Source organism: Choristoneura fumiferana, chromosome 14 (genome assembly GCF_025370935.1).
Source record: "Choristoneura fumiferana chromosome 14, NRCan_CFum_1, whole genome shotgun sequence".
Taxonomy (NCBI): domain Eukaryota; kingdom Metazoa; phylum Arthropoda; class Insecta; order Lepidoptera; family Tortricidae; genus Choristoneura; species Choristoneura fumiferana.
The window spans coordinates 4,055,314-4,077,284 of record NC_133485.1 but is presented as its reverse complement, the minus strand read 5'-3'; the positions used below and the strand labels follow the sequence as shown (position 1 = coordinate 4,077,284).

General features: G+C 37.5%; 1 protein-coding gene across 4 annotated transcripts in view; it reads right to left on the bottom strand.

The window, feature by feature from the left end:
- LOC141434773 (zwei Ig domain protein zig-8-like) overlaps window positions 1–21,971 on the bottom strand; it is a 450,603-nt gene that overhangs the window by 14,609 nt on the left and 414,023 nt on the right. For all 4 annotated transcript variants that reach the window (XM_074097209.1, XM_074097210.1, XM_074097213.1 and 1 more), the window contains 4 exons: window positions 19,856–19,949; window positions 19,041–19,192; window positions 16,732–16,812; window positions 10,013–10,096 (listed from right to left, as the gene is read on the bottom strand). In XM_074097209.1, coding sequence (XP_073953310.1) covers window positions 10,013–10,096; window positions 16,732–16,812; window positions 19,041–19,192; window positions 19,856–19,949 — 411 coding nt within the window. The remainder of the gene's footprint in view (window positions 1–10,012; window positions 10,097–16,731; window positions 16,813–19,040; window positions 19,193–19,855; window positions 19,950–21,971) is intronic.

Sequence of the window (21,971 nt, the reverse complement as noted above, 5' to 3'; positions counted from 1 at the left end):
AAATCTTGCAAGTTAAATTCGACCAACTTCCAGCAGTTGGATTGACTTGAAATTTGGTATACTTATGTAAATTGCGTGACAATACAATAATCTGGTAGTCACATCCTGATAGTCCGGCCAGGATCGTCTCCGTAGGACGGAATTCTTCAACGGTTAATGGCATCGACTTGAAATTTGGTATGCAAAATTGTGAGGCAATGAAAGTACAGTCAACAAAAAGTACAATAGGCAGAAAAAACTTTTATTAAAAATGAAATTTTTACCAAAAACTTATTTCTATATAGAGTCACGTTTTGGAATTAATGTTTTATGGTATCATCTAAGTACCCTATTTACAATTAAATTTTAAAATCCGATATCTCGTCTTTAAACATGTGAAAATTACCTTCATTTATGTTCTGTGTCTCATCTAAAACTGTATTTGCATGCATTTAAGTATGTTTTTATCGCAAATAAATTATTGATTGATTGATTGATCACAAATTCATACAATAGCAAAAAAAATCAATTCATTCAATTCAATTGCAATAGAGATATTATCGCAAAAGTTTTTAAAAAATCAGCTGCTAAGGCCGCTTGTAGACGTTCGTTGTTTCACCGGACAATGGACCGTTTTTCCACCTTCGGGTGTTGTATGGCTAAGTCGCCGGGTAAGTGTCTGGTGCACACGTTCATTGTAAGCAATACAACACTGCAAATCTGGCAAAAAACGGTCCGTGAAAACAACGGACGTCTACAAGCGGCCTAAGGCAAGCGAGATGTAGATTTCAACTAAAATGTGAATGACTGATTATTCAAGACTCTCCCCCACTTTAAAGAAAGCGCACCCTTATCATGACAAAATAATATTTCATATCCATAAAACGTTATTGTATGCCAAATTTCTTCTTTTTTTAAATTTCATGACGTTATTTTATAGGTAACACCTAGATATAAGTATACTTAAAGTTGCTTCATAAAACCGTAGGACCCAGAGAATACCCTTTACCTACGTACAACCATCTCTATTTAAATTAATATCAAACTCATAACAACCCTAATAAAACAGCTATCTCAATAAATTAGCCCTTTCACAACATTAGACCGTCTTAAACTCCACAATAAAGGCCAGAACAGGGCGGCTGAACGAATGGGGATGTCGCTTTCATTCATTCATTCATAACTCGGGGTTACGTCATTCACTCAAATGGGTCAAGAGCTTTTATTTATTAAGTGTCACAAGCACGGTTCACTCCTTTAGTGCCATTCTTGGCAATCTGATGGTATGCTTCATTTGTGGACCGATTATGGCAGGAATAATTAAGTAGTAATTGTTTAGGGAAACATTTATATGAAAAACGTACGTTTGTGGTCAAGTATTAGGTGTTTAAAATGTGTTTAAGTATGAACCTACCTATAGTATGTTTATCCATTGCCTAGTACCCATAATAAAAGCTCTGCTTACTTTGGGACTAGGTCAAATGGTGTCAAGTGTCCCGTTATATTTATTTTGTTTTGTTATAGGTATAGTGCCAAGAGAGTTGAAGTGAAGGAATATAAATAAAAAATAGTCAAGTGCGAGTCGGACTCGTACATGAAGGGTTCCGTAAACAGTTCAGTAAAAGTTTTTCTTAAAATTCTTCTAACATATGTTCTTTTTGCTGGCTGTAGGTACTTTATGCCCCTGGTTACCATAGTACTCGTCAAAACGACAAACGAGTCCAAACTCGATGTGGTCGTGTCGTTTATCACAGAGTTCCTATGGTCACCCGCTAGCATTATCATCAGATCAACTCCATGTTATAATAATATTGCATTGTCATCGGATTTATACATGCGTGTAAAATTTCAGCTCAAATTTGAGTTGAAAGATTCCACCCGAGCAAACATAGTTAAATTACACTGCAACGTTAGTATGACTTTTGCTTTGTCGTACAAATGTATTAGCTAAGACTGTAATATCAGCAGGTATAAACACTCTTAAAGTAATTTTTCATCACACTTGCTCGTAAACAGTGTCGTAACATGCAGGCTACCTTGGTTGCAACCCCCCAAATAAAACCCTTGACCTTAATGTGCTTGTCATGAAACCCGTGGTCGGTAAATGAGTCATTGCCCGTACTAATTTTGTTGTCATGTAGCCCAAGGTCGGTAAATGAGTGTGTTACTGCATGGCGTGCTGCTCGTGCTGGCGTGCTGGTCGGGCACATGCTGCGGCGCGGAGCTGGCGCTGCCAAGAGCGTAGTCAGCGGTATCGGCAATTTTTGAAAAAATATTAGCTTTTCTTTTACAAATATACAATTTTACTCGCAAATGTGATGAAAAACATTGTATGTCGCACCGGCGGTACTAGATTTACCGCCCTTAAGACACAATGTACTATTACGGCATGATCATCCCAGCATAAGTGCCCACTGCTGAGAACGGGCCTCTTCTCAGAATGAGAGGGCTCATGCCGTGGTTCTCACGCGAGTCAAAACAAAACGATGCCACATAATTAAGAATAAACAACGTCAATGTTGTAGCATTACTTAAAGGTGTGTGCACAATTGTGTAAAAATGTTTAATGGAAATCACAGGTCATTTGCTCATTGACCACAAAAATCCATTATGTTCGCAAATGACTCCATTTCGTGGCTGCGGATTATTATTAATCTGTGTTGCGTAAAAAAATGTTTTCATAATTTATTACGCTGTAGTGTAACTGTATTTGATTTTCTTTGCAGGTTTTTAACGCCCTTTCACATGTAGCTAGCAAAATAAAAAATAAGATTGACACTATCCAAGACACGATAAACAGCCTAGTGCGAGTTAAAATCGCACACCGAGAGTTCCGTACAAATTTGTAATAATTTAATTTGATTCCTGACCCACCGTATAACTTTCTCACAGTGAGTACAATAATAAATTCCCTTGTCAAGCATTACGAAAAGGTTCCATAGTGGGTTACGATTCAGTTGGTTCGAGTATAATATCTTGACCCAGAAACTGGATATCTCAGCAGTTCAATATCGGATTCGATTTATGGTACTCCAAGCACTTTGAGAGCGCTACGACAGTTCCGTAGCGGTGCTACGCCGCCGTAGCACGTCTACGAGGTTTCCGTAGATGCTCGTTAGGATGCGGAATGTAAGCGAACATTTTGTACATTTGGATTTACTTACTTAAGGTGGATTTGAATGGAAGTGCTAGCTCAGGTTTAGTAATGTCAAAATGTATGGAACTGTTATACGTAATCTAGGGTTAACGATATTTTTTTTACTCTAGTCTGAAAATTGTTTTGACCCCCTTAATGTTAACTGGTTCTCTTAAGTCATCAGTTAAGAAAAAAAATTACCAACTTGACTGCCATAAAAAAAATAAAAAGAAAAAATAAGTCTAGTTGTCTAAAATTCTGTTAAGCAACATAAAGTTCAGCAGCTGGGAAAATCGTGGTCTGCTCAAAATTCTCATTAATAGGCGTTATAAAAAAAAGTGTACCCTTTCTTTTTTTGAAATTATGCAAAAAATATGGTTTTTCCTACTCAGAATCAAGAGCACAATCGATTGAGATAGTTAAAAAAAATGTCCCCAAAAAAATTACAGTTTTGCGACTTTTTTTTCATACACTTAATATGGGCTTGACAAAACTGACTCATAAAATTTTGTATGAAAAATGGGGACATTTTGTAATCGATCGGAATCGATTGTGCTCTTGATTCTGAGTAGGAAAAACCATATTTTTTCCAAAAAAAAAGAGAATGGGTACACTTTTTTTTGAAAACTCACTAATACCCTGACCCTGACTGACCTGGTCCTGACTGTTGAAATTTAAGTTGATTAACAGTTTTACACCACTACACTTGTTTTTTCCTTTACCTTTTTAAATAAAATATTATATATCCCATGTCACTCCGACAGTTATGACGTATCTAATGATACCTCATAGTAATAGTATGTTAAAATCCGTCCATACGTTTAAGCTGCAGAGAGTACCAAAGAAATAGATACATACATACATACCTGATACTGATACATAGGTACAAAGGCTGAAAAAAATAACCCTCTTTTAGGCAGTTGGGCAAAAAGAGGTCAGTTCAAACAAAACTACATTATTATTCGCGAGGCATTACAAGGGTTACGAAGTTACACCTTTCATTTTGAATATTTAGATTACATACTCGCATTTTGTACGATATATTATGTAGATGCATACTTGTTGAGTTTTAATATTCTGATCTATGGTCGATACACTTCTTATTGTTATTTTTCCTAACCTTAATGTATCATTGCTGTTATAAATAAATTATTTTCTTTCCTTCTTTATCTGCTGTAAACTAGTCCTTCCTGCTTGCTGTAAAAAAGGTTGCCTGAAAGAGATAGCTCTTAAGCAATAAGGCCGCCTATTGCTTCCCCTGTAATTTTCTCTCTGTGTACCTGTTTTATGTGTCGCTTACTATTTTTGGTGTACAATAGTCATTGTATTGTATTGTATTAATCACTAGCTTATACTATGTTTTGGGATCTCATCCAGTGGTCTCAACACACTAGCTATAGTCTCAGTTGGCAGCCTCCTCACGTCATTGATTGTTCCACGTCCCTTTGTTCATTGTTCAACCCTAATCCCTGTAAACACCCTTTATGTGAACGTCCTCAATTTTTGATGGCTATTAGTTTAGGCTATTGTGTTGAGATAATATCGGAATTGAATTGAATTGCGTTATTAAATTGTGATATAACAAAGCATTATTTCACAGTAGGTACTGTCAAAGTCAAAGTATTTACAGTCACCAGCATCAATGGCAGACACAACAATTTCGAAGGCCTGTAGGATGTTTGTATTTTTACACTCTCCGCTTTGACAGATATTAATACCTATAGGTTACAGTTGAGGTGTATTGATGATGATGATGATGATGTGATCCTGTTATCCCTCACTAGGGACATAGGTTGAGGTGTATTAATAAAAAATATTTAAGTATGAGGAAATTTCCATAAATATTTTTTATTTATTTAAACCACTTCCCGTCCCAGGTTCGATTAATTAATTGACCTTTTTCCAGGCCTCATAAATTAAGATAGTACGAGTAGGCTAGCTAAAAATGAATCATAGAATACAGTAGTGTGGAAAAATAAGTCGGGCCCTGGAGGGAAACTACCTTAAATACTTAAGTTGGCTCATTTTACTTATAGGAGACATTCCTTTATTTGTAAAAAGAAATAAAACTGCATTCAAAGATTATCTAAAACTCTCATGCCTCGCCAGGGACTGGAACCAACTAAAATTAAAAAAACAAACACTTGCTATTTTATACTGATCGATAGGATTATTATTTAGGATAAAAGTTCTCTAACAAACATTTGGTCTTAAAAATAAAAATGATCGATTCTCCTGTCCCGTTGTCTGGCTGTCTGTTTGTAGTCAAATCTTGCAAGTTAAATTTGATCAACTTCCAGTAGTCGGATTGACTTAAAATTTGGAATACTTATGTAAATCTCGTGACAATACAATAATCTAGTAGTGACATCCTGTTGGTCTAGCCAGGATCGTCTCCGCAGGACGGAAATCTTCAACGGTTAATAGCATCGACTTGAAATTTGGTATGCAAATGTAGTTTGGGTGACAATGCAAGTGCAGTCAACAAAAAGTACAGTCAGCAAAAAAAGCTTATATTAAAATTGATTTTTTTAAGGTTAGGTATGGTTTTTATGGTTACTTATTTTTCCACACTGTATATTGTTTACCTAACTATGAGAGTTTAATTTAAAAACGAATAATATCTTCAACGATTTCAATTGATTTTGTATCGTATTGCAAATCAAGCAATGTCGAATATTTGTTTACATTTATGTGGTCACTGTATGGCACTTTGCCTGGAAAATTGTTAAATCAACATTTTAGACAATTCTATGCTAAGAATTAAACAAATAGCCTGTTACAAGAACTCTTCATCAAGATTTGTAAGAATTGTCTGTTTGTCGAGAAATCCTGGATATCCTTGTACATTGAAGTATCTGTAAAGATACCTTACAGCATTGTGTTAGGAGTGACAATAGAGTGGCGTCAGCAAATACTGTGACATGTTAAAATGTATCTCACATCGTCTCAGTCCTACCTCGAGTGTTAAAGGTCTGGGCACTTTCTACTCTATATTTTTATTAAATTAACTGAACTTTTCCGCAGCTTTGTGCGCGTAAACTATTAAGGTCTGGCTATCTAAATGGAATTTCAGGATTTTACTCAATTCCCATCAAAATTCCTAAAACTCACATTGTGATATTCATACCACGTATAAACAACATCTGTACACAATTTCATGTTTCCGGATTTGGTAGTCAAGATTTTGAGATCCCATCGACAACCAAATTCGTCCAGCTGTTTGAGTGTGAAAGACACACAAACTTTCACTTTTATAAAATTAGAAGGATTTTGAGTACGACTTGGCGTCTCTTGGTTGTCTTGAGTTGTAGTTTCCATGTGAGCACAGTGTAAATGAAGAACTAAAACACCAATCTTCATAGAATTGTGCTTGTTTTATTCATATCGTTATTATTTTAGGTACCTAAAACAGATGAATTTCAAATGTAATTTTGCACATAAACAAAATTACAAGGTAAGCAATAGGCGGCGCTTAAGAGCGATCTCCCTTACCGATTACTTTACTTACTTAGCTAGCGTTTACCTTGGTTACCATTACTTTTTAAATTATTAAAATTATGTACAAATAGGTAATCATGTCATGGTCCACCTCCTGTATGTGCAGTTCTATTCACTAGTTAAAATCAAAAAAATCTCATAATCACTTTCTTTTAAGTATATTTTATTTTAAAGGCGAAAAAAATTTTTTTTTCCAATTTTATACATTTTGGGAGCAACCGAAACACATTACTCTTTAAAATGATGTAAAGTCCAAACATGTCGCAGCAGAGCAAGGAACGACCCGTGTTGCATAAGGAATAATTCGGCTGGCTCTCTCATGAATATTTTAATCCACTGCGGCTCGAATACCTTACGTAATCTCGGATAACGCAACTCGGGATAAAAATGCTAACGCAACACAAACCACGATGCGTTAACGATGATCCAGGACATCAAAGTTTCAACATCTATATCTGTCAGATTTAAACCAACATTAATTAATGAACTATCCTACTAATATTATAAAAATGCGAAAGTTTGTGAGTGAGTGAGTGCGTGAGTGAGTATGTTTGTTACTCCTTCACGCTGAAACGGCTGGACGGATTTATATGAAATTTGCGTGTAGATAGCTGGACATCTGGAATAAAATAAAGGCTACTTTTTAATCCGATATTCCCACAGGATAGAGATAAAATTTCGAAATAACAACCGCTGGGTTAGAGTCATGAAATTTGACATCATTGTTTTTAATATAACGTCAATGAAAACCACGATTTAATTTTCGGGAATTCCCACGGAAATTTTTAAAAATCTAGATTGACGTGTGCGAAGCCGTGGGTAAACACTAGTAAATAATAAAGTACTTTGCTCATCCGCGATCTTACGATATCTGTGCAAAAACTCTTCCACCACCACACTGTAAGAACACACACAAATCACACAAACCCAACTATCACCACCACCACCACACCACACTGATGCGTTTCGAACTCAACCAGAGTACATCCTCAGCGCAACACAACCATGCGCCATGCTAACTGATTAACATCTTTATCCACTCCTTGGAGTTTCATAGGGCTATTAACAATAACAGCTCCTTTACAAGTAGACTCCAAGTGCCTGCCAAGCACCAGCAGATGGTCTTGCGCTCCGACTTCTGGCCGGAGGGTGTGGTGTTCCGCCGTGTTAGGGAAGTATGTGTATGTATGTAAACTCTTCACCACGCAGTTGTCTGATTTTTACCCTGAGTTGTGTCACAAAATTATTGGTGAATTGTCTACATTTTTTAATTATGACAAGCACTTTCTCCGTTTAACAGCTAAATACGTATTATAAACGCATTATCTTCAATATCACATCAAAGAAACCTCAAGATTTCACTTCAGATAAGGCCATTTCATTTCACGCCTTCCACCCTGCGATATTGTAGCGACTTTTCATACTTTTGCCGCGTATCCTACGTTATCTCGTAATAATCGACGTGAAAAAGGAAATGAAGTAATCCTGTAAAAGCTTGCCAAAATGTCGTGTGGAGTTTTATGCCTGTAAGTACACTAAGCCTGTTTTCAGGGTTCCGTTGCTACCTTTTAGGTACTTTGTGACCCTGCTATTAAGGTTCTAGTGTGTGTCTGTTTGTCATAGGATGTATCTTATGAACCGCTATGGGTAGACGTTGAAACAAAGTAAGTTTAATTCAAATGAAACTAATTGTAAAAATGTCCTCAGTGCCGAAAAAAGTTTTCTTTTTAAAATGGTCTCTTAGGTAACGTTAAAAAACGCACAAAGCTTCTCAATGTTGTCGTCCTTTCTAAACGTGTTGTCGCTTCTAGTCATCTTAACTCGGTGAGTTACCTGTACTTTACAAAGATACAGTGATTGATAAAGAAGCGATCATAATCATAACGACCCTAATTTTAAGCGCACTAAGAGCCATAGTGCCATAGTGGAGCCGTGGTGGCCTAGTGGTTTGACCTATCGCCTCTCAAGCAGAGGGTCGTGGGTTCAAACCCCGGCTCGCACCTCTGAGTTTTTCGAAATTCATGTGCGGAATTACATTTGAAATTTACCACGAGCTTTGCGGTGAAGGAAAACATCGTGAGGAAACCTGCACAAACCTGCGAAGCAATTCAATGGTGCGTGTGAAGTTCCCAATCCGCACTGGGCCCGCGTGGGAACTACTGCCCAAGCCCTCTTGTTCTGAGAGGAGGCCTGTGCCCAGCAGTGGGACGTATATAGGCTGGGATGATGATGATGATGAAGAGCCATAGTACATGTTTAACGAGTTTCTCACTGGCAGAACCGGAATCACCTCACTAATTACCTTCTTTATATTGAAGTTATCGGCTACTATTTGTTACTTTTGTTAAAATAACCTTTTTTTTTTTTTCTTTTTTCGCTCATTCCATAAAATAGTAATGTATTAAATAACTTTAAGTTCTCATGTAAGTGAATTGTTAAATTATAAATGGGAATAAAGAATCTTAAACCTTATGTTTTACCCAATAACTGCCTAGAATCATTATACTCGTACATTGTATAATGGCTCACCTAAAGAAGTGCACCTTTAAGTAAGTGTACATTTCGTTTTATTGAGTTTTAAGAGCTTTAACCGCCATTATAATCTTTCCGTTCGGAGAAGTTTAGAAATATAAAAATTTCGAGTTTATAAGTTATTAAAAATGCGGCCTGCTAATTATTTTAACTAAACACCCAACCAACCCTCGCGAATTCCATTCCAGAACGAAATGACAATATGACCGCCGCGTCCGCGCGCTTGACGGGCCGCACGCTTGAAAAGGAGTACTTATACCTGGTTTGGATAGGCATTTAACTAAATGTAAACAAACTAAATGTAAACAAACTTCAGCTGCCAGATTTGGTACAGTCACCAGCACCAATAACGTGCATAAGTATCTGATACGACTCTATTTCTAAAGGACGTGTCAGATATTTGCACGCTCCGCTGTGGCAGGTGCAGGTGGCTGTACATTCAAGGATTTTAAACATTCTATAGGTAGAGTCATTCACGATGACGCGTGCCGTGGTTCTTATTACAATGTCATTAATGTCTAATTTTGACAAAATCACGCGTCTTCGTGGATGGCACTAGGTATACTTATCTGTCATTGTAATACAAACTATACTAGTGTAATTTCAATACAAAAATGTAAATGTTTAGATAGTTTGATGGAGGAATTTAAATATATTTAAGACAGTAATTGACGTTGTTTTGTATACACTTAGTTAAATACCTATCGGATATCCTATCCAAACCAAGTACCACGTTACTCAGTTCTCGTGGTGGCAAGCGATGCCCGTCATATAGTTTGCGATAGTTAAGCGACAGTCGCTATTCAGAGATATTATCATAATAATGGTTAGCTATTGTTGGTTAAAAGAAACCTGGTAACATACCTGACATTCATACGTGCCGTTGTCTCTTTTCTGTACAAATTTGATTTGTAATGTCCAGTCTTCACCATCGTAGCCGTGCAAGACCTGCATAAGAAAATAAATGTTTAGTGGTTTTAAGTCTAAGTATACGAGAATAGTGACTACCGTAATTATAAGCGTTAGCACAAGTGTGCCTCAAAACGAAACTGACAGAAGAGATCATTTTTAGGGTTCCGTAGCGTGGAGTATCGTTGGATAGATCTCTTAAAACCATTACGGGGTTGCTACAACAATTTTTCGATTCAGTAATTAGTTTGCAAAATATTCAACTTTAAAGTGCAAATTTTCATTAAAATCGATCGTCCCCCCCTCTAAAATCAAAACAGGTGGGTGGAAATTTTTAAAAAATTTGGATGGTATATCAAACTTACAAGAAAAACTATAACAATTAAGTTTTCTTCAGAATTATTAGTAGTTTAAGAGTAAATAGCAGCCTAAGGTATAAAATATACTTAAACTTGGAATATTCCGTATACAAAATACGAAATCTTTAGAAAAATATTACTTAATTTTTTCGCAATGGCTACGGAACCCTATTTCGGGGGGCCCGACACGCTCTTGGCTGGTTTTTTTCTTTTATTTCGATAGCTGATACACATTTTAAATAGATTTGTGTGGTTGAGAAATTTGTTGATCATAATTGTTAAAGTGCACAGCACATAATATTTACATTAAGTAGGTACAAAAAACTTTAACAGGGGGGATGTCATGTATAATTATTCGGATTAATTTTAACACACCTTATATTATTACCTTCGTTAAATTTGGCATTTGTCTGATATTTATTAACCTAGTATAGGAGCCAATGTAATTTATGTAACAGTAGGAACATTTTCAAATAAATAGCTAAACACTGAAAAAAAAAAAAGTTATTCACAGACATCACTTAAAAATGACATGCAATTCTCTGTTTTTATTTGCCTTTGTTTTCTGTCGGTTACACTTTTTTGTCGCAGTGCTCTGTCCAGTTTAGGTATAAGTCCGTGCTTTAAACATTTCGGAAGAAATGTGTAGTAACCTCGTTAGGATAGCTACTCCTGCGTTTGGCAAGCATCAAGTGGGTAGCTTAGCTTGCGGCTCGACGCAGCAGGGCCACTGTTACAAATCTCCGCCCCTTGTCCCTGAGCTTCAGCTAAATCGTTCTATCTTGCTGTTCGCGGTCGGTTAGCGACGTTGGAGGGTTAATTGCGTTATTTTGACCAGGTTCAGAAATATTTTCCGAAAATAAATAACGGAATAATCAGTTACTTGATTTATTGATCAACTTTTTTGTCACTTTTTAGGGTTCCGTACCCAAAGGGTGCCAATGGAACCCTATTACTGAGACTCCGCTGTCGGTTCGTCTGTCTGTCTGTCTGTACGTCCGCGGCTAAGCTCAGAGACCGGTAGTAGTAGAAATCTGTAATTTGGCATGAATATACATATAAGTCACGCCGATAAAGTGGTAAAAAAAAATTTTTTTTTAGCGTAAGTACCTCCCATAGACGTAAAGTGGGGGTGATTTTTTTTCGACTAACCCTATAGTGTGGGGTATGGTTGGATAGGACTTTTAAAACCACTGCGGGGTTGCAAAGACGATTTTTCGATTCAGTGATCTGTTTGCGAAATTTGTCATCAAAATCGAGCGTCCCTCCAAAATCGAAACTGTTGGGTGGAAAAATAAAAAAAAAAATCAGGATGGTAGTAATTATATAAAATTTACAAGGAAAAATATAAGTAATGGCTATTGCTTGAGAATTATTAGTAGTTTAATTAAGAGTAAATACCAGCCTATTGTATAAAATATACCTAAACCTGGAAGATTCCGTACACAATACGAAATCCTTAGAAAAATATTACTTGATTTTTTCGTAATGGCTACGGAACCCTATCTTGGGCGTGTCCGATACGCTCTTGCCGGTTTTTTTACTACAAGATTTTTGACTGGATTCTTGATAATATAGACATATTGCACCCACCAGCTGCGGTTTAGTGCTCAAATCAAAAGAATATTAGTCAGCCCGTCGTCGCAAGCGCGACCTAATTGCTTAATTAGTTTTATCCCACTATTTGCCAGTACTTTGCTTTCCTTTCGAGTGTTTTTAATGGCACTATTCGTTGGAAGTTCATTTCTTTAGACGTAATCGTTAAGCCGAGGAAAAACCGTCCAACTCACACGGAGGGGTTGAAATTATAGCACTTTTAAACACAGCGCTGAAGTCTTTGCTTTATTTGAAAGAAATTTAAGCAATGTTAAAATTAAATGTTTGAATTTGTTCTCTCTATTTTAGACTTTATAACTAGTGACCTAGCGACCCGACCAGGGTTCGCATGGATACCAAAGCAACAGTTAAAATTTGAAAACACTGTATTATAAATAGCAAACACACTTTACACCATACAATATATTTACACTCAAACAGAAGTACAGAAGAAATTAGTATTATTTATTTATATTTATTTATTTATTTATTTTAGGAAAACAAACAGCTAGAACAAGTATAAAACACATAAAATATACAGTAGCACAACAGTTTCCACTTTTACAAAAAACATAACAGCTCAGGCAAGACAAAAAAAAACTAAATTAAGCAACAACATCTCATTGAATGAGACAATGAACAAACTTGTACAAAAGAAAATAAGAGACTTATCGACAGCGGTTCTATTGCTAACATGCTGCTCCTCAAAGCAGTACATATTGTTGCAACATATTGAAAACATCTATATCAAAATGATTGGAAACATATTATATATACAAAATGATGGAAACTCAACTAAATAGGATTTCCTTAAGAACAGAAAATTCAAAGAACAGATAGTCTCAAGGATAAAAACGGAAAAGGAATACAGTCGCCACAACTCCAAGACTTTCCGAACATTTATTTCACCTTAAAGTAGATTCAACCAATACGCCATTTTGCATAGAAACAAAGTTAAAAGCGTATGCAACTGAGGATCATTCCGGCTATGGACTCCCAGTCGATAAACTTCGCTCCTTAGCGAGATCAAAGTTTCACAAAACAAAAAGTTTGAAGCGATTTGGGGGTCAAGTTCGGAATTGCTTCAAGTTATGCAATAGTATGTGAAACTCGCTATCTTATCTCTTCCAATAAATTGTGAACTCGCGCGGGTTCGCACGCAGTAACCAAGATGCGGCAGTTGAATTTAGATATTGTGCTTTTACTAAATTCCTATGGAAACTCCCAAAAATTACATCGTGGATTACCACATTAACGTCGCACATAAAACACCTAGGCCAAATTTCATGGCACAAAACCCAGCGATTGAGATTGTATCCCGATCCCATGTGAATATCGGGATAAAAAGTAGCCTATATGTTATTCCAGACATTCAGGCAACTAACACCGTATTATATTTGATTTCCTTTGATTTATGAGAACATTAAATTTTTCTTATGGCACCTTTGGCAGCTGAAGGTACGCGATGACATGCTTTGGCAGCTGAAGGCATACGATGGCATCCTTCAGTAGGTGAAAGCATGCGATAGCAAACTCTGACAAGCATATAGTGTGAATAGAATAGTGTGTCTGAAATCATCCAGTTAAATGCGATTCGATGTTATCCATTCCATTCAATAGGACTCAACTTTTGAGGCTAGTATTAAATAAACTGTGCGCCCGATAACTCCAGTTTTCTAAATGCCCCAAGCACTTCGGAGCGAAAACTAAACGCTGCGCGCAATGGGCGCGGATTGGTCAGCCGCGAAATTAACGGCGATCGCGTGAATTAGAACCAGTGGGCAATGACGCGCGGCTTGTGGGCTTTAACTGGGCTGGTTCGAAGCGTTTCGTTAATGCATTGCGAAAGCGTAGCGGTTTAAAAAATACATAATCGCTATTTAAAGTTTTGAAGTTTTTAAACGTACCGTAAAATGAAGTAACTTTGCTCCGATATTTGCTCCAAATTTCGTAATCTTTTTTTACTTTGAAGATTATTATGCTGTGATATGTTTATAAATGTATTTATGTAAAGTAGATCACCACTACTATCATGCTGGCTTGCTTAAACTACGTCATAATGTTGTTTAAATATTATATATGTTAAAACCCTAATTTACGAGCAATGTTACCATGTTTGTTGAATTTTTAAATTTTTCGAACTGTTCTTGTAAAGTGCGAGGTGCAAACTTAGCTTGGTCGTGTTGTACGTTGTTCTTGTGTCCAAAGTTTACTATGCGAAACGTTTGTATATCGATTGAACCCTACGGATCGCCACATTTCTGATTTGGTTCAACACTTAAATAATCCAAATATTTATTTACGAGCACATTTATCTGTTATGAGACCTGACGCAGTGTGGCCCCACCTTTAGCATATACAAGCCCTAATGAAGGATCGCAATGGAAATTTAGATGATTAGCATAAACCTATATGCTTAAGGCTATAGCTGCGGTAATGCAGATTGGTTAGTAGTCAATGGGAGCCCGTGTGCCAATGCCCGCGGGGGTAAAGTGTGATTAGTTCGGTTAAATCTTTTGTGATAGGACAATGTGTGTTTTACCCACATGAGTTTTGTGTACTCAAAGATTTTACTTAATTACGGTATTCTCCAAAATGTTCTTTATAATTATAAGAATAAGAATGAAATGATAAATTGCGTGCTAATTTATTTTATATAGAAAAAAGTCACAAGTTTGTACCCTTGAAGTTAGTAGTAATAACAAAAACACACGCTGTAAAAAACATGGCAAAGCAGTTGTTCTATTCCGTACTTTCTGGTACTGCAGATGTTCAATGGTGGTGCACACTTCCCATTAGGGGAACCACTTGCATGTTTGCCAGTAAGTAAGAACAATCAATAAACTACCTAGCATGCTGGAACAATACAAAACAAATATTCTTTATTGTACACCACAAATCAGTACAATAAATGGAACCTTTGTGCTACTAATGTCATATTGATAATCCATGCAGCCAAAGAAATTATAGCGAAAGTGATTATGAAAAGGTCTCTAGTACGCTATTCGGTTTGTTACTGTACTTGTCATAGTTACAAAAGCCTGCCCCGCAGCTCTTAATTAGTTACTCGGTTTGTCCTGTAACGGGCGGCCTACTTTATTGAAACAGATACGGAACAACCAAATGGAGCATTCTAATGTCTTATGTAGCTGCCCTTGTTACTTCACAACGCACAGATACAGAGCCTTTAGTATAATCCACAGGTATAATCAAATGTTCGACCGAAGTGTATTTGGCCAAATTAAACATCTGTGAAACGAATCATTTGAAAACATTTTTTTTGGCAAAATGAAAGGATACCACTACTATTTTCACTGTATGTTTTCATTATAGCCTGTATATTTTTTACATAAACTAAAACCAATTCGCCAGTTGTTTGGATCAAGTTTGGATACTCGTAATGACAGACCATGCTTCGTTTCTAACCGACGAAAGAAAACGAAGGAGGTTCTCATTAATAAACTCGGATAAACCTTCAAGCACTTGAATGTTAATAATAGTGTGTACAAATCTGCAAGATTGTGACATATTTGTGTCGCACAGACGTCACAGTAGCTAGAGAATTGGTTATTATTCATAAAAAATAGACCTTCCTTCTTATCGCCCTCTTCTTCAAATCGTATCGTTCTCGTCAATTTAAATAATGTATACTAGTCAATGTTCTTTTATTTATTCTTTCCTTCTAATAGATTTTTCTGCGTATCGAACATGTGTAAGTAAACAAACATTTCACTCTCTCGCTCTCTCTCTTCGACTCGTACAACGTATGTTTACAGTGCTTTTTTATTTTACCGCCCTAGGAGTGTAATATACTATTCTTACCCCTTAATTAACCATGTTAATCTATTCCATTATTTTCAATGCATATCAAGGGATTAGTTGCGTCAGTCAGATAATGTAACAGTATGCTAGCCATTGAGAGAAACGGTGCAATTCGTACGACATGAATAAACATTAGGTTTATATAAGCTCATGCAATTTAGACTAGCCAGCTGTTTCAGTGACGAGCACTGCCTTTGCAGTGCTAATTACATCCTGGTATAACCCAAGGGTGTAATATATTTGCATAATAGTGTCATAGCAAAATTTCTACTAATATTAAAAATAACGCTGTTGGATTGTCTGTCTTTCTGTGTTACCTCTTTCCGCTTAAATCACTGAACAGATTTAGATTAAATTTGGCATGGAAGTAGTTTTAGACACTGGGGAGGACTTTTTTTATCTCTCTGTATAAAAACAGGGGTTTTTAACTCTTTACAAATGCGGCCAACAAGCAGTTTTTTAATCAGTTTAATGTAATTTCTCTAGTTTTATTAATTTTCGTCTTGAATCTTAATTTGTGTCTTTATTTTATTTATTTATTCCAATTTAATTAAAATTTATAGTTATACCAATTTCATTTGTATATTATTTTATTTATTATTTGGTTTTGGACTTATGTCTGGAATAAATTTCATTTTTCTCATTTGATTTTGTAACCAATAAAAACAATAATTAACTGTATAAAGCAGAAAACAACACGCGAACACCCAAACAATACACTCCAAAACCTATTCCAGAACAAAATTGCAATATGGCCGCCACATCCGCTCGCTCGCCCGAATCGGGCATTTGACGAGAACTAACATAGAACATACAGTTTGCGATAGCTAAGCAACAGTCGCTATCCAATGCGTTATCACAATATTTGACAACTCTCTACACTTAGTCTTTACGTACCTGGAACCTCTCATCGTTGGTATACGTGAACTTCCCTGAGCTCAAGATATGCCAATCACGCTTTCTGATCCACGACACTTGCTGAAAAGAAAAACAGCACATTTAAATATTTTCCTCTGAATAGAATATATTCTATAGGCCCAGCTACACGTAGCGACTTGCATGCGCAAACAGCTTGTGCAAAAATTAGCGCAAAAACTGTATGGCGTCCAAAAACCGTTAATGCGGTAATATACCGTTTTGCCGTCTTAACGCACATGCTTGCTTGCGCAAATTGGGATTCGTGCAAGTACGATTGAGGGTGTAGCCGGATCCTATAAAGGCCCGTTAAACTGCGTACGGACAGCGCGTAGCTATACTGGTACGCGTAGTCGGTTACGCGTGTCCTGGAACGCCATGTCTATACGTGCAGCTACGCGTACACTCTTGGAGAACGCGTGCCGCATGAATTGACTCGCGCGCGAACTGCCGGCAGTCGGTCTTTGGCCGCTCGTCAAAGAGGACGCACTCGTTCTGGTATGCGATATTTGGACGGCAAAATAGACAAAACCCTGGAGCTCGTAAACTCGTAACGCTATGGATCGATTCAACTCGTTTGTGTCGGTCCGTACAGGAGCTGTACCCGTATCCAATTTACGCGTTAACACACGCGTAACCGACTACGCGTACCAGTGTACGCGCTGCCCGTACGCAGCTTTACATGACAATTTGTAACTTAATTGTAATATCATGTATGTAGCTTTTAAGTACCTACCTAATGAGGGTCTCTGCGACAAGCTACACTTGGAGCTTCTTTGACGGTGACATCTTTGACGTTTGTGTCCCGTTTGTGATTGGTTAAATAACTAAATGAGCCAATCACAAGCAAGGCTGTAATGTCAAACGTACCTACGTCACGAACTAACGCCATCTAGCGACATTTCAACTGTCAAGAAACCCTGATTGTACATAAGCGGACATTATTGGTTTTGAGCTGGAATTATTCGTCTATCTCTAATATATAAAGTTCTCGCTTCATAATGTTTGTAACCAAGCTCCTCCGAAATAGCTTGACTGATTATTATATTTTTTTTTGTGTATATTCGGTAGGTCTGAGAATAGGACGTAAACTATTTTTCATACTTCTACGCGGACGAAATCGCGGGCAACAGCTAGTTTTGTTATATGATTATTGGAATATACAATGTACATTGCCGCATTAAACTGTAACCGTTTTCTATATAAAAAATAACACTAGACAAGAAGTTCTACTACGCGAAAGCCGCGGGTGCAAGCTACCTAGTCTACTAATTCAATTAAAATATTACATAGAGCTCTTCGCGGTGATTTTGTGGCCATTCGCGAATTATTAATAACAAAAGTTTTGTTTAACATTTCGTTTGTTAGGTGTGGTTTGAAGGGAAAAGTTTGTGAATTCGAGCCTGGATTAACTTCGTAGACGTACTTTGTTTAGTAAGTAGGACGATCTGTGGTCAAGCTCGAGCGGTGAGAGTAAACCCTAACGTAAAGCAAAGATATAATAAGCTATACTTTGATAACTACGTATTTAACACTCTGTAGAACCTTCTGTATTCAGCACTTACCGCACTTATAAAAAAAACTTTATAAAGGCAGCAGTGGCATCCTACGACAGGGTTCTTCGACTGTCACATACGATCTTGTCAGGGTAGTCCTTACTCGCGAATTGGCTGCGAGTTGGACTAGCGCACCGTGAGTGCCGTACTAATTTAAAAGCCACAAAAAAAAAAATCAGTAGGTTTTAATGACAGACAATTGTAGTTTTTGCGTATTCCTTGTGTTTCCTAGACAAAGACAGTCACTGAACAGGCAGTCATGAAGCGATTCTATGGCACAAGGTTGGCCAAATCTAGGACTGCCTGGCCAACCAAGGCATTTAAATTTGCCCACCAACGCGTTGATCGGCCAGCCGGCTAATAGCACCCGACTAGTGTTTGTTACTTACCTACCTCTGAAACAAGTGGCCCAGCGCCACCTCAGACTTTAAAAAATTTGCCCACCTAGAAAATCTATTGGCCAGCCTTGATTTAAACACTCTTTTATTACCTTAGCAGCAGAGTCGTAAGTCATTTTGATCATTGGGGCACCGTAACCGATTATCCATTTCTGCTGCTGACTGCACGTGTGTATTTATAGTAAAGTACTCTGTGTGAGTATTATAGCGCAAAAGTCTACCTTCGATATACAATTTGGCAACCTAGAAAATCTATTGGCCAGCCTTGCTGTAGCGGTTCCTTTGTCCCTTTAAGTTTAGAGGTACGAAAAAAATAATTTGGAAACTCGAGACTTACCCCGCGTTCACTCAAGTGTCCCACGAGGCAGTGGAGGTACGTGGTGCCACCAAGTTGCGCCGTGATGTTGCTCACGGAGTTGTTGGTCGCTACTTCAGCAGACGGCTGTGCGCCAGCACGCCAGCCTCGGGCGCGGGACGTGCCGTGGTGCCCTGTAAAGTTGTGACATGCCGTATATCTGAGCTATTTCACCTCACACCGTGTAGGTACTATTTATTCTTGTTTTATAATAACAGAATGTTTGTTTAACAAAATCTGAGATTTTGATTTAAATTTAAGGGGATATTCGGCTGAATTCGATGTTTTTGTGTCGCTTTCTGAAGTTTATTATGGCGCCATATGTCGCTATTCACGATGAAGATAGAGGGTGTGGTCGAAGGGCCATCCAATTGCACAATAGTGTTGCTTGACAAGATCAGCCACAAAATCCTGGTTAGCTTCTAGTGTGGGTGCATTTTTAGGGTTCCGCAACATGGCAAAAACGGAACCCTTATAGCCCCCTCTAAAATCTAAACCGGTGGGTGGAAAAATTTGAAAAAAATCAGGATGGTAGTAAATATATCAAACTTTCAAGGAAAACTATAACGGCTAAGTTTGCTTGAGAATTATTAGTAGTTTTCCTCTTAAATAGCAGCCTAAGGTATAAAATATACCTAAACTTGGAAGATTCCGTATAAAATACGAAATCCTTAAAAAAATATTACTTAATTTTTTCGTAATGGCTACAGAACCCTATTTTGGGCGTGTTCGACACGCTCTTGGCCGGTTTTTTTTTATTCAATTGCATTGGATTTAATTGATTCAGCTCTACTCACGTATGTCTCCGGTGGGCGACGTGAAGAGAGGCAGCATACAGAAGACAGCAGTAGCAAGCGGTATGCCCATTCCGCTGGCCACTCGCCATCTCATCTGTAGACAAGGAGAATAAGATTAGATGGCGGAGGTGAAATCGACATGGAAAATAAGCGGGTCTGAGGAGTCGAAGCTGATGTTAGCATATGCAAAATCTGGTCAATTGGATATCAGGCCACGCACGGTGCAAGGTTTTGTATTCTTCTTCTTCTTAGTCGTACACTCCCTGATGGAGTGGTCGTGGTCATGGATTATCTTGGAGATTGCTGGCGGCTTTTGCAAGACTTCTTCATCTCTCTCTATTCTATTTCGTTTCATACGTGGCAAAAGTTTTGATCAATTAACATTTAGATTTTTACCTTCATACCAAAACTGAAACACATTGAAAAACCGGGAAAGTTAGTTAGAGCTGGGAATCTAAACCATGAGGCGTTGGCCAAATCCAGGCCCGCGGGTTACCATGACAAGTGACCCACCAAGGCCACCAATTTGTACTGCCCGCTAACACGTTAAAGGGTCAGCCTTTCTTCTTTGTGTAAAATTTTAGTAGTTACTCGTAGGTACAGCTACCTCTAAAAGTAGTGCGCATGCGTCGACGAGACATAAAAAAAATTGCCCACCTTAAAAATCCATTGGCCAGCCTTGGAAAAACGTATTCTAGGCCGACCCAAGTGCTAGAAACAGTTACTTTGCCTTTGTCATTGTCTAATGAATGTGACATGGACACTAATTTCCATATAACATAAACTGCTCATCCTAAACGAGAGATTGCAGTGTTTTCAATAAATCAAGAACTTTTACCTTACTTTTTATACTTATTTGGTTTTTTGTTAGAAATCGTTTTATAAGATAAAAATCAATAGGAATAATAAACATCGGAATGCAAAATATCTGTATGCCAATAAATATTTTTATAAGTAGGTACATACCTCGAATTTTCAAAGAAAATAAATATCAAATTACATTTTTTAATTTCAAAACTTAAGTAGGTGTACACTGATTTTGTATTAATTTGTCTAATCAATGTAATATTAATACAAACAGGTAGTAAGCAATATTATAATGTGGGGTAAGTATGTACAGACACCCTTTTTTTTTGAAGTCTGTTAAAACGTAAAATGCATCCTACTCCTTTATAAATGTAGCTTATGTTTTGTATTTACTTCCTAAGGTATCGTTCACAATTACAAGTTCCACAACTTGCAGGGGATAGACTGAACCAAACTACTAGCATAAGTCGTTGAGTGTTGGAACAAGTTCGGACATTTGGATCCAGTGAAATACTGTCTAGAGTTATTGAACCTGGAAAATGCAAGTTGGAATACATTGTAGGTATTTGTAGTTACTTTGTAAAGTATATTTACTGGTTCGGCGGCAAATAAACGGTAAACTGGACTTATAATTTAGGGATTTATAATTTTTCATGAGGATTTCCAGTGATCCTGGCTTTTGGCCGAAAATTATTTCCTGTTTCATTATTACGGACGAACGATTTTTTTTTCGAAAATGTTCAGGATATATTTTAGAACCATCTTGTAGGTAGAATCTTTATAGACGTAGAGTGGAGTATACCATCCCAGCCCATATACGTCTCTGCTGACGTACTGCTGAGCACAGGCTTCCTCCTAGAATTAGAGGGCTTGGGCCGTGGTTCCCACGCGGGCCCAGTGCGGTTTGGGAACTTAAAACACACCTCAAATTGCTTCGCAGGTTTGTGCAGGTTTCCTCACGATGCTTTACTTCATTGTAAAGCTCGTGGTAAATTTCAAATCTTATTTCGCACATGAATTTCGAAAAACTCAGAGGTGCAAGCCGGGGGGCCGGGGTCAAACTACTAGGCCACCATAATTAGGATAGGACAGTCAGCAAAAAAAGCTTGTATTTTTTTTTATATGGTTAGGTTATTTATATATGAAGAGAACCGTATTTGCGTAAACATCCAACGCGAAGCATTCAAACTTTGCTATGACGTCAGAGCATCGTCACCCTCATCCATCCCTCATCATACCCCGAACACATCAGATGGGCTACTACGAAATTTGCAAATTCATATCGCATCGTCCCTTTCACTCGCGTATT